The 12,020-nt window shown below is 44.8% G+C and overlaps 1 protein-coding gene and 1 long non-coding RNA gene across 3 annotated transcripts in view; one reads left to right on the top strand and one right to left on the bottom strand.

The window, feature by feature from the left end:
* The window catches only part of LOC149985353 (uncharacterized), a 26,504-nt gene extending 19,360 nt beyond the window's left edge, over window positions 1-7,144 (bottom strand). The window contains exons 1-2 of one of the 2 annotated variants that reach the window (XR_016496443.1): window positions 6,654-6,996; window positions 4,124-4,636 (exon numbers count right to left, since the gene is read on the bottom strand). This is a non-coding gene — a long non-coding RNA (uncharacterized LOC149985353). Of the gene's footprint in view, window positions 1-2,662; window positions 4,637-6,653 lie in introns of those variants that run through there. The other variant, XR_016496438.1, reaches the window with a different exon arrangement.
* The window catches only part of tsc22d2 (TSC22 domain family 2), a 48,197-nt gene continuing 43,249 nt past the window's right edge, over window positions 7,073-12,020 (top strand). The window contains exon 1 of the mRNA XM_036986955.2: window positions 7,073-9,589. Coding sequence (XP_036842850.1) covers window positions 7,947-9,589 — 1,643 coding nt within the window. The 5' untranslated portion in view covers window positions 7,073-7,946. The remainder of the gene's footprint in view (window positions 9,590-12,020) is intronic.

Raw genomic sequence — 12,020 nt, 5'->3', positions numbered from 1 at the left:
TCTACTGTACTGTGCTCTGCTGTGCTCTACTGTACTGTACTGTACTCTACTGTGCTGTACTGTACTCTACTGTGCTGTACTCTGCTGTGCTCTACTGTACTCTACTCTGCTGGGCTCTACTGTGCTCTACTCTACTCTGCTGGGTTCTACTGTGCTCTACTCTACTGTACTGTACTCTGCTGGGCTCTACTGTACTGTGCTCTGCTGTGCTCTACTGTACTGTACTCTACTGTGCTGTACTCTGCTGGGCTCTACTGTACTGTGCTCTGCTGTGCTCTACTGTACTGTACTGTACTCTACTGTGCTGTACTGTACTCTACTGTGCTGTACTCTGCTGTGCTCTACTGTGCTCTACTCTACTCTGCTGGGCTCTACTGTGCTCTACTCTACTGTACTGTACTCTGCTGGGCTCTACTGTACTGTACTCTGCTGGGCTCTACTGTACTGTGCTGTACTCTACTGTACTGTACTGTACTGTACTCTGCTGGGCTCTACTGTACTGTACTCTACTGGGCTCTACTGTGCTCTACTCTACTGTACTGTGCTCTGCTTGGCTCTACTGTACTGTACTGTACTCTGCTGGGCTCTACTGTACTGTACTCTGCTGGGCTCTACTGTGCTCTACTCTACTGTACTGTACTGTACTGTGCTGTACTCTGCTGGGCTCTACTGTACTGTACTATGCTATGCTATGCTCTACTGTACTGTATTGTGCTGTGTTCTAATGTACTGTGCTGTGCTCTACTGTACTCAGTGGTGGAAAAAGTACCCAATTGTCATATCTGAGTAAAAGTAAAGATACCTTAACAGAAAATGACTAAAGTAAAATTGAAAGTCACCCAGTAATATACTACTTGAGTATTTGTAGTTGCTAAAATATAATTTAATACATAAAGTAAAAGTATTAATCATTTCAAATTCCTTATTAAGCAAACCAGACTGCATTATTTTCTTGTTTATTTTAATTTACGGATAGCCAGGGGTACGCTCCAACACTCAGACATCATTTACAGATAGCCAGGGGTACGCTCCAACACTCAGACATCATTTACAGATAGCCAGGGGTACGCTCCAACACTCAGACATCATTTACAGATAGCCAGGGGTACGCTCCAACACTCAGACATCATTTACAGATAGCCAGGGGTACGCTCCAACACTCAGACATCATTTACAGATAGCCAGGGGTACGCTCCAACACACAGACATAATTTACAGATAGCCAGGGGTACGCTCCAACACACAGACATCATTTACAAACAAATCATGTGTTTAGGGAGTCTTACAGATCAGAGGCAGTAGGGATGACCGGGGATGTTCTCTTGATAAGTGTGTGAATTTGACAATTTTCCTGTCCTGCTAAGCATTCAAAATGCAACGAGTACTTTTGGTTGTCAGAGAAAATGTATGGAGAGAAAAGTACATTATTTTCTTCCGGAATGTAGTGAAGTAAATGTAAAAGTTGTCAAAAATATAAATAGCAAAGGAAAGTATAGAAACCCCCAAAAAAGACTTAAGTCGTACTTTCAAGTATTTTTTACTTAAGTACTTTACACCACTGACTGTACTCTACTGTACTCTACTGTACTGTGCTGTGCTGTGCTGTACTCTGCTGTGCTCTGCTGTACTCTGCTGTGTTCTACTGTACTGTGCTGTGCTCTGCTGTGCTCTAATGTACTGTGCTGTACTCTGCTGTACTGTGCTGTACTCTGCTGTGCTCTAATGTACTGTGCTGTAGTGTGCTGTAGTGTGCTGTGCTCTAATGTACTGTGCTGTACTCTGCTGTACTGTGCTGTGCTGTACTGTGCTGTACTGTGCTGTGCTCTAATGTACTGTGCTGTACTGTGCTGTACTCTGCTGTGCTCTACTGTACTGTGCTGTACTCTGCTGTGCTCTAATGTACTGTGCTGTACTGTGCTGTGCTCTAATGTACTGTGCTGTACTCTGCTGTGTTCTACTGTACTGTGCTGTACTCTACTGTGCTGTACTGTACTCTACTGTGCTGTACTCTGCTGTGCTCTACTGTACTCTACTCTGCTGGGCTCTACTGTGCTCTACTCTACTCTGCTGGGCTCTACTGTGCTCTACTCTACTGTACTGTACTCTGCTGGGCTCTACTGTACTGTACTCTGCTGGGCTCTACTGTACTGTGCTGTACTCTACTGTACTGTACTGTACTGTGCTGTACTGTACTGTACTCTGCTGGGCTCTACTGTACTGTACTCTGCTGGGCTCTACTGTGCTCTACTCTACTGTACTGTGCTCTGCTTGGCTCTACTGTACTGTACTGTACTCTGCTGGGCTCTACTGTACTGTACTCTGCTGGGCTCTACTGTGCTCTACTCTACTGTACTGTACTGTACTGTGCTGTACTCTGATGGGCTCTACTGTACTGTACTATGCTATGCTATGCTCTACTGTACTGTATTGTGCTGTGTTCTAATGTACTGTGCTGTGCTCTACTGTACTCAGTGGTGGAAAAAGTACCCAATTGTCATATCTGAGTAAAAGTAAAGATACCTTAACAGAAAATGACTAAAGTAAAATTGAAAGTCACCCAGTAATATACTACTTGAGTATTTGTAGTTGCTAAAATATAATTTAATACATAAAGTAAAAGTATTAATCATTTCAAATTCCTTATTAAGCAAACCAGACTGCATTATTTTCTTGTTTATTTTAATTTACGGATAGCCAGGGGTACGCTCCAACACTCAGACATCATTTACAGATAGCCAGGGGTACGCTCCAACACTCAGACATCATTTACAGATAGCCAGGGGTACGCTCCAACACTCAGACATCATTTACAGATAGCCAGGGGTACGCTCCAACACTCAGACATCATTTACAGATAGCCAGGGGTACGCTCCAACACTCAGACATCATTTACAGATAGCCAGGGGTACGCTCCAACACTCAGACATCATTTACAGATAGCCAGGGGTACGCTCCAACACTCAGACATCATTTACAGATAGCCAGGGGTACGCTCCAACACACAGACATCATTTACAGATAGCCAGGGGCACACTCCAACACACAGACATAATTTACGGATAGCCAGGGGTACGCTCCAACACTCAGACATAATTTACAAACAAATCATGTGTTCAGGGAGTCTTACAGATCAGAGGCAGTAGGGATGACCAGGGATGTTCTCTTGATAAGTGTGTGAATTTGACAATTTTCCTGTCCTGCTAAGCATTCAAAATGCAACGAGTACTTTTGGTTGTCAGAGAAAATGTATGGAGAGAAAAGTACATTATTTTCTTCCGGAATGTAGTGAAGTAAATGTAAAAGTTGTCAAAAATATAAATAGCAAAGGAAAGTATAGAAACCCCCAAAAAAGACTTAAGTCGTACTTTCAAGTATTTTTTACTTAAGTACTTTACACAACTGACTGTACTCTACTGTATGTTCTGTGCTGTGCTGTAGTGTACTGTGCTCTGCTGTACTCTGCTGTACTCTGCTGTACTCTGCTGTATGTTCTGTGCTGTGCTGTAGTGTACTGTGCTCTGCTGTACTCTGCTGTACTCTGCTGTACTCTGCTGTACTGTGCTGTACTGTGCTGTACTCTGCTGTGCTCTACTGTACTGTGCTGTACTCTGCTGTGCTCTAATGTACTGTGCTGTACTGTGCTGTGCTCTAATGTACTGTGCTGTACTCTGCTGTGTTCTACTGTACTGTGCTGTACTCTGCTGTACTGTGCTGTGCTCTAATGTACTGTGCTGTGCTCTAATGTACTGTGCTGTACTCTGCTGTGCTCCACTGTACTGTGCTGTACTCTGCTGTGCTCTAATGTACTGTGCTGTACTCTACTGTACTGTGCTGTACTGTGCTGTGCTCTAATGTACTGTGCTGTACTGTGTTGTGCTCTAATGTACTGTGCTGTACTGTGCTGTACTCTGTTGGGCTCTACTGTACTGTGCTGTACTCTGCTGGGCTCTACTGTACTGTGCTGTACTGTGCTGTGCTCTACTGTACTGTGCTGTACTCTACTGTACTGTGCTGCGCTGTCCAAACTTGTGAAACATAGATGTCTGTGATTGGTTCAGAAATGCCCCGGAAATCTGAACCAATCACCATCATTAATAAAAAATACTTTATTCAACTTTTATACCGTGTGCTTCTTGAAGCCTCCAGCAGCCGGACAGCTGTGGTCATGAGAGGATCTGGAAGCTCATAGCTAGATGGTCAGCGGAAGTGGTGGTCGGAGCTGGTGGTCGGAGCTGGTGGTCGGAGCTGGTGGTCGGAGCTGGTGGTCGGGGCTGGTGGTCGGAGCTGGTGGTCGGAGCTGGTGGTCGGAGCTGGTGGTCGGGGCTGGTGGTCGGAGCTGGTGGTCGGGGCTGGTGGTCGGAGCTGGTGGTCGGAGCTGGTGGTCGGAGCTGGTGGTCGGAGCTGGTGGTCGGAGCTGGTGGTCGGAGCTGGTGGTCGGAGCTGGTGGTCGGAGCTGGTGGTCGGAGCTGGTGGTCAGGTCAGCAAGTCTGTTTGCAGATTCTTTGTATTGGGACTCTGTGATTAAGTTTTAGCTCCCCACAGAGTACAGCCCACTCCTTACTTCAGAATGATCCTCCTGAGCAACAAAAAAGATGTCCCACTGCCACCTCTGTATGCAAACCCTCCTCTTGAGTCACTGTTGGTGAAAAACAACCCAGAGTCAGTAAGTGTAATTCAAATGAAAACACACACCAGATAGCGAGCACTAGCATTAGCTAGCTAACTTTTGTTGACAACACTGTTTTTTTGTCAATTTAGAGAAAAAATCCAATACATGATATGAAGACTTAATCTGCATTCTATTAAGCTATAAAAAAATAAAAAGTTTATCAAAAAGTATTTGCATATTAAATATGATAAAATATGTAAATAATTGACATGTCTATGTTATATAATTATAGATGTCTATTTTTGGAATAAATCATGGCCAGTCCGGACCAAATCTGAACGTCCTCGTTTGGACCAAATATAGACTGGACATCTGTGGACATCTATGATTGGTTCAGATCTAGTCTGGTCTGAACTGGACCAAAAATCTGCATCTGTTGACGTTGAGAAATCAAGGTCGGTCTGGACTGCACCAAAAAAAGACCCCAAAATGACAGAGGACCAACAAAAGACATCCATAAGGACAGTGACTGATGTTAAATGCTTAGTGGCCTAATCTAAATGATGTGTGTCATACTAGGTTGATAAAATCATTTAAATACTTTTTTTAAAATCTATATTGCATTTTCATAGCTTTGACATTGGAATATCTATAATGGATATGTCCAATCAGGCTGCATGGGAAAAGAAACTGACAATACGAAAAACAATGATTCATTCAAGAAAATTATTACATTCATCTTGATCTGTGATTCATGGTCATGAGTCATTTTTCTATTGAACAAAAGATTGAAGTCAAGCTGAATCATCGTACCTGGATTCATTGTGGCCACAGAAGGTTGGTGGCACCTTAATTGGGGAGGACGGGATCGTGGTAATGACTGGAGGGGAATCAGTAGAATGGTATAAAATACATCAAACACATGGCTTTCATGTGTTTGATGCCATTCTAGTCGCTCCATTCCAGCCATTATTATGAGCCGTCCTCCCCCCAGCAGCCTCCATTGACTGTGGCACACACTTTCACGTGTCTAGCTTGCTCAACTCCGAGACATGGGTGGCTCAGTAGAGAACATTTATTTGAGATCCAACATATGTGGATCTGTGTTTGATGCCGAGTTCACGTCATGTCAGAAACTCAGGACCTCTGAGTTAAAATGAATGTAAGTTATTTGCGTTGAGCTTCCTATTTGTTGATTCTGATACTTCTCAAGTGGTAAACTCGGGCATCATCTTTTACCGCATTCATGTCATGTTGGACACTCGGGACCTCCGAGTAAATTGGAACGTAAATTATTTATGTAGAGCTTCCTATTGGTTTATTCTGATACCGCCCAAGTGGAAAACTAGGGATCCAAATCTTCCACCTAGATTAGAAAATTGGAAACGTCAGTTTCCAACGCAATGGGAAGGCGGCATTTTAACAACGAGTAAGCAAGTCGGAACGCCGAAAATTAGGACGTGCTTATCGTTGTAGAAATATGATCCTGAATTTCTTGGTAAGTATCAGAATCAACCAATAGGAAGCTCTATGCCAGGAGTGTCAAACTCATTCCATGGAAGGCCAAGTGTTTGCAGGTTTTTGTTTATTCCTTTCAATTAAGACCTTAAAAAACCAGATGAGTGGAGTTCCTTACTAATTAGTGACCTTAATTAATAAAGTACAAGGGAGGAGTGAAAACCACTCGGCCCCCCGTGGAATGAGTTTGACCGCAGGTTGGTGGCACCTTAATTGGGGAGAATGGATTTGTGTTCATGGCAGGAATTTGTGGAATGTATCAAATACATGGTTTCCATATGTTTGATTCGCTCTGTTCCAGACATTATTGAGTCATCCTCTCCTCAGCAGCCTCCACTGAGTTTGACACATGCGCTCTACATAAATAACGTTTGTTCATTTACGTAAATAACTTATGTTAATTTTAACTTCCGAGTTTCCGATAGCACATGAACGCAGCATTTGACACTGGTTTGAGATGACACTATTTTCACGCCATTGAGACCACCACAGCCGGAAGTTAAAGTTAGGGAAATGTTCACCTTACCTGTTATAAAAATCACTCCAGGTCGTAGCTGAATCGAAGTGGCATGAAAAAAGTGTGTCCCGGTTTGGGATATCAAATTCTTTCAGAATACGATAAACGCTCTTTTCACGGCACTTTGATACAGCACAACAGGAAGTTACTTTTTCATAGCAGGTTAGGAGAACTAGGTTAAGGTTAGCGAAAATGCTCTCCTAACCTGCTACGAAAAATAATTTCCGTTCGTAACTGTATCGAAAAGAGTGTGACCAAATACAGCACAGCACGGTTAAAGGGTTTGTTCTATTTGTGGTATGATGTGTCCCTTCAGAATGGTCGTCACTAGTTACCACAGCCACAAAGTCTTAAACCCCACCGATTTCTACAATATATTTTCATAACATCTGATTTTAAACCTAATCCTTAACCAAACTTGTAACATTATGCCTAACAACCAAACTTAAATTAAGACAACAAAAAAAGCACATTTTCGTTTTCATTCATTTTTACGATTTAAAAAGTAAATCAGCGTATCCCATTCGAATTCTCCAATGATTTACGTAAGTCAATGCGCAACCCTCCCAGAGTGCTGTTCGTTTCCTTTTTTGCCATCTTGTCGAGTGGTAAGAGGAAGAGCAGAGCGGCAGTTAGCTTGCTGCTAGTAAGTAGGTTTGTGACATAGCAGCAGCTCTAAATAGTGAGAGAACCAGAGGACGAGGAAGATAAACTTTATTAAATTCAGGAATATCTGTCTATCGGAGGATATAGATTCAAAGTGAAGATTTGGAAGAACATTAGGACTTGTTTACATGATGTCGTACAGGCTTGTTTATAGGTAAGGATCGAACTAACGACACCGATAGCTATTATTTGGTTAGCTTTGAGCTACATTAGCTAGCCAGCTAAAAGGGAGAGTGGTGAACGGAGCCCGCCTCAGACTAAAGTGTTGGTAGCAGCTGGTGAGCGGTAACTGCAACAGGGGGCTGCTTACAACTCCGGGGCCGGGACAATAACGCACGCAGGAGGCCAGGTTCGGGAAGAACTGGAGGAGAGGAGGTGGTGATATCGGGATACTTGTCACACAGCGACAAGCTAACGTTACCCTGTCCGATTTCGGACGGTGGGCTGTTTTTTTTATTTTTTTTTTAACAGACAATCTGCAACAGGAGAGGGGAACAAGGAATATGTCGCATACTTGCCTGCTATAATCTGTCAATTCTTTAGCTAGCTCGTTAAAAGCTATCACTTATTGAGCTCAGACGAAACGCTTATCAAGGAAATAGACAGTCACTTGAGTGACTAGCAAAGATATTCAACATGTCAAAAATGCCAGCAAAGAAGAAAAGTTGTTTTCAGATCACGAGTGTGACACAGGCTCAGGTGGCGGCCAGTAGCATCACGGATGACACCGAGAGTCTGGACGACCCGGACGAATCCAGGACCGAGGATGTGTCATCCAAAATATTCGACGTGTCCCTGGCCGATCCGGGAGTATGTGATCGAAGTTCATCCGAGGAGACTTTAAACAATGCAGGGGAGGCGGAGGCAGCTGTCATGGCCTTACATTTACGTCAAGAGGGGCAGCCAGTAGCTGCAACATGTCCTTTTAATGGGAGCCATGCTCATAGAAGTACAGGCCTGAGCCATATCAACCCACAATTTTTAGGGGGTAGTGTTCCTGTACCAGCTGCGAGTCAGCCCTCCATTCCGACCTCGGCCACCCAGCAGCCGACAACGGTCAATGCTGGCCCTGCTGCGAATGTTTCCCCAAGTGTATCTCAAACGCCCCCCGCGGCGCCTAGCTCTACAACGACGACAAGCTGTAGTTCACGTTTCAGGGTCATTAAACTTGACCACAGTACAGGAGAGCCCTTCAGACGGGGCAGATGGACATGTATTGAGTTCTACGAGAGAGATTCTGAAGGCTCTAGCATGAGCAGGACTGTGGATAGCATAAAACACGCTGTCACCATTGACCACAATGCAGACAGTGGGCTAGGGACCACAGGAAGCAATGTGGTTGCTCCTAGTACTCTCTCCACACAGGCTCAGGAGTCCACAGGTGATAGTGGCTACTACACTTTCCACCATGGCCACCCTCCGGAGCTTCAGCAGCAAGGCTACAGCCAAGAGCCCCAGACAGGGAGTGGGGCGAATGCCTTACAGCCCACAGGGTACTCAGCGACGGTATCGCAGGCACAGGTCAACGTGCAGCCCGCTGTCCCCCAAATGCTTCAACCTATTGGCCTCAATGGCGTGCCCCAAGGTGGCATGCTGCAAAAATCCCCCCTTGTGCCTCTTGCCACGCAGGCCCAGCAGTTTGCCTACTCCGCTCATCCCTCTGGAATGCACCCCAGTCAGCTGGACTACCGACAGCAGCACTTAGCCCCTCTACAGCCTCAGGGCTCCAACCCTCAAACCCACCCCATGGCCTCCCTCTCTGTGGGGCCTCTGTCGAGTCAGGGCCCCTCGTCTGTCAACACCCCTCAGGCTGGGGAGCTGTCTGGGTCTTTGCACGGCGGTCCATTAGCCTCGACCCATGGCCTGTTGCTGCAGGTAGCCAGCGGGGCCGTTATGTCTCCTGCCCTACAGCAGCCGGTGAGTCATCCTCAGCCTTCAGGAGGAGTGGGCAGGGCCTCCGTTGTCCAGAATGTGCCTGCCACAGTGCCCAGTGCCACCAACACCCCCCCAGGCATGCCAAGCCAAGCCCCTGACCCAGGAGGACTCCCCCTGGCCCAGGTAGCTCGCGGTGAGGCCACAGCTGGAGCAGCCGGGCAGGGCCTTCCCACGGCCAGCCAGGGGGACGACAGCCGCAGGAGGTCGGACACCCTTCCTCAGCCCAATGCAACCCCTGGAAAAGATGTCATGAGGCCTTTCATCCCTGAGAGCTTGCAGCTGGCCACTCCCACCGTCAACAGCCTGTTCGGGATAGCCATTCCCATGGATGGAGATGAGGATGGGTAAGAGATTTGTTTTAAATTCACTTCAAATGTTGGGGGGGGTCTAGCTCAATGTTCAAACCTTATCTGTGTAGTGTCCAGCCAAGGTGTTTATCCATTCACTCTCAATGGGGTGTCAATGGGCTTCATGTTAAGATGTAAACAAAACTCAAGTGTTAGAAAACTGAGTAGCGCTGAGGGACTGAGGGCTGTTTCTGGAAGACTGCCATCATGTTACACATTCCCGTGGCATTCTGCAGCAGTGCGGTCATACTCAATGTTGTGTAGTGAAGGCCTCCTCTTGCCAAGGCTAGTGTGAGGTATGCTATTCCTGGAAATGTTTACTTGTATGTAAAAACATCTCTCGCGGTTGTGTGCAGAAGGTAAATGTGGAGTTTGGGGAAGGGCGGGCGGGGGGGAATGGCAGGGTGGGTGGGGGGGAGTGGCAGGGTGGGGGGGGCAGGGGTGGGCGGGGGGAGAACTGCGCCAGAGAGAACTGGCGTGGAGGGAGGAATCCTTTTTAATGTGTTTCATTAGTGCCTACTAGGGCTGACCCCGTTTTTAGTCGACTGGTTGATTAAAAAAATATAAAAAATTGTATATAAAACATTTTTTTTAAATTACTTTTAGTCAAGACTGTAGGAATGGCTCACCAGTATCACCAGTAGTTCATTGGCCGTTCATTCCCATAATTTCAGATATCCAATGTTTGTTTGGTTACTGTAATTTCTGTGAAAGGCATTTAATTGATTATTTTTCTTCTTCTTATTCTTTTTAAAGTTGTCATTGTCATAGTGGACACGTTGTTTGCGGAGTGCTACGCTTGTGATAAACAAGTTTTAGTTTTTCATTCCATTTCCGACTTGTCAATTTATTCATTGTGTTTTGTTTGGAACGCTCCTGTCAATGTTGAGTAAGGACTCGCACCTGATTACGCACAGAATTATGCCTAGACTACCTGGCCTGCATGCAAATGTAGGCTTATAAATGTGCTCATTTGGAGATCTGATAGTATTTCTGTGAAGAAAAAAAAAGTCACGCTCAGAATCAGTGGAAACGTCATCAAATAGGCCTAGCTCATTACTTATCCTTTGCGCAAATACAGCTGTGTCTGTCCGGAGCGCACTGGCGCAGAAATTGAGGATCCAGAATATTTTATGCAGTGTTTGAAGTTCCTTGCAGACATGTGTAGCTGTATTTTTATCAGGATATTTTTCTACCTGTTTTTATTTGTTGGCTTTATGTAGGTTATTTTTGACTTAGTTGGCAATAGAAATCACATTTTATTTGTCACGTGCTGAAATACAACAGGTGTAGGTAGACCTTACAGTGAAATGCTTTGCTTACATGTCCTTAACCAACAATACAGATTTTAAGAAAATAAATAAATATATAACAAATAATTTAAGGAGTAACAAAATAACAGTAGCGAGGCTACAGTTGAAGTCGGAAGTTTACATACACCATAGCAAATACATTGAAACTTTTTTTCACAATTCCTGATATTTAATCAGAGTAAAAATACCATCTTATGTTATTTTAGGATCACCACTTTATTTTAATGATGTGAAATGCCAGAATAATAGTATTATTCATCACATTCCCAGTGGGTCAGAAGTTCACATGCACTCAATTAGTATTTGGTAGCATTGCCTTTAAATTGTTTAACTTGGGTTAAATGATTTGGGTAGCCTTCCACAAGCTTCCCACAATAAGTTGGGTGAATTTTGGCCCATTCCTTCTGACAGAGCTGGTGTAACTGTGTCAGGTTTGAAGGCCTCCTTGCTCGCACACGCCTTTTCAGTTCTGCCGACACATTTTCTATAGGATTGAGGTCGGAGCTTTGTGATGGCCACTCCAATACCCTGACTTTGTTGTCCTTAAGCCATTTTGACACAACTTTGGAAGTATGCTTGGGGTCATTGTCCGTTTGGAAGACCCATTTGCGACCAAGATTTAACTTCCTGACTGAAGTCTTGAGATGTTGCTTCAATATATCCATATCATTTTCCAACCTCATTATGCTATCTATTTTGCGACGTGCACCAGCCCCTCCTGCAGCAAAGCACCCCCACAGCATGATGCTGCCACCCCCGTGCATCACGGTTGGGATGGTGTTCTTCAGCTTGCAAGCCTCCCCCTTTTTCCTCCAAACATAATGATGGTCATTATGGCCAAACAGTTCCAGTTTTGTTTCGTCAGACCAGAGGACATTTCTCCAAATAGTACGATCTTTGTCCCCATGTGCAGTTGCAAACCGTAGTCTGGCATTTTTATGGTGGTTTTGGAGCAGTGGCTTCTTCCTTGCTGAGCAGCCTTTCAGGTTATGTTGATATAGGACTAATTTTACTGTGTATATAGATACTTTTGTACCTGTTTCCTCCAGCATCTTCACAAGGTCCTTTGCTGCTGTTCTTTGATCGATTTGCACTTTTCGCAACAAAGTACATTC

This window comes from Oncorhynchus mykiss, chromosome 1 (assembly GCF_057628025.1).
Source record: "Oncorhynchus mykiss isolate SJ-2025 chromosome 1, ASM5762802v1, whole genome shotgun sequence".
In the NCBI taxonomy this organism is placed as follows: domain Eukaryota; kingdom Metazoa; phylum Chordata; class Actinopteri; order Salmoniformes; family Salmonidae; genus Oncorhynchus; species Oncorhynchus mykiss.
Note: the sequence above shows the minus strand (reverse complement) of the source record. Positions and strands in the feature narration are given on the sequence as shown.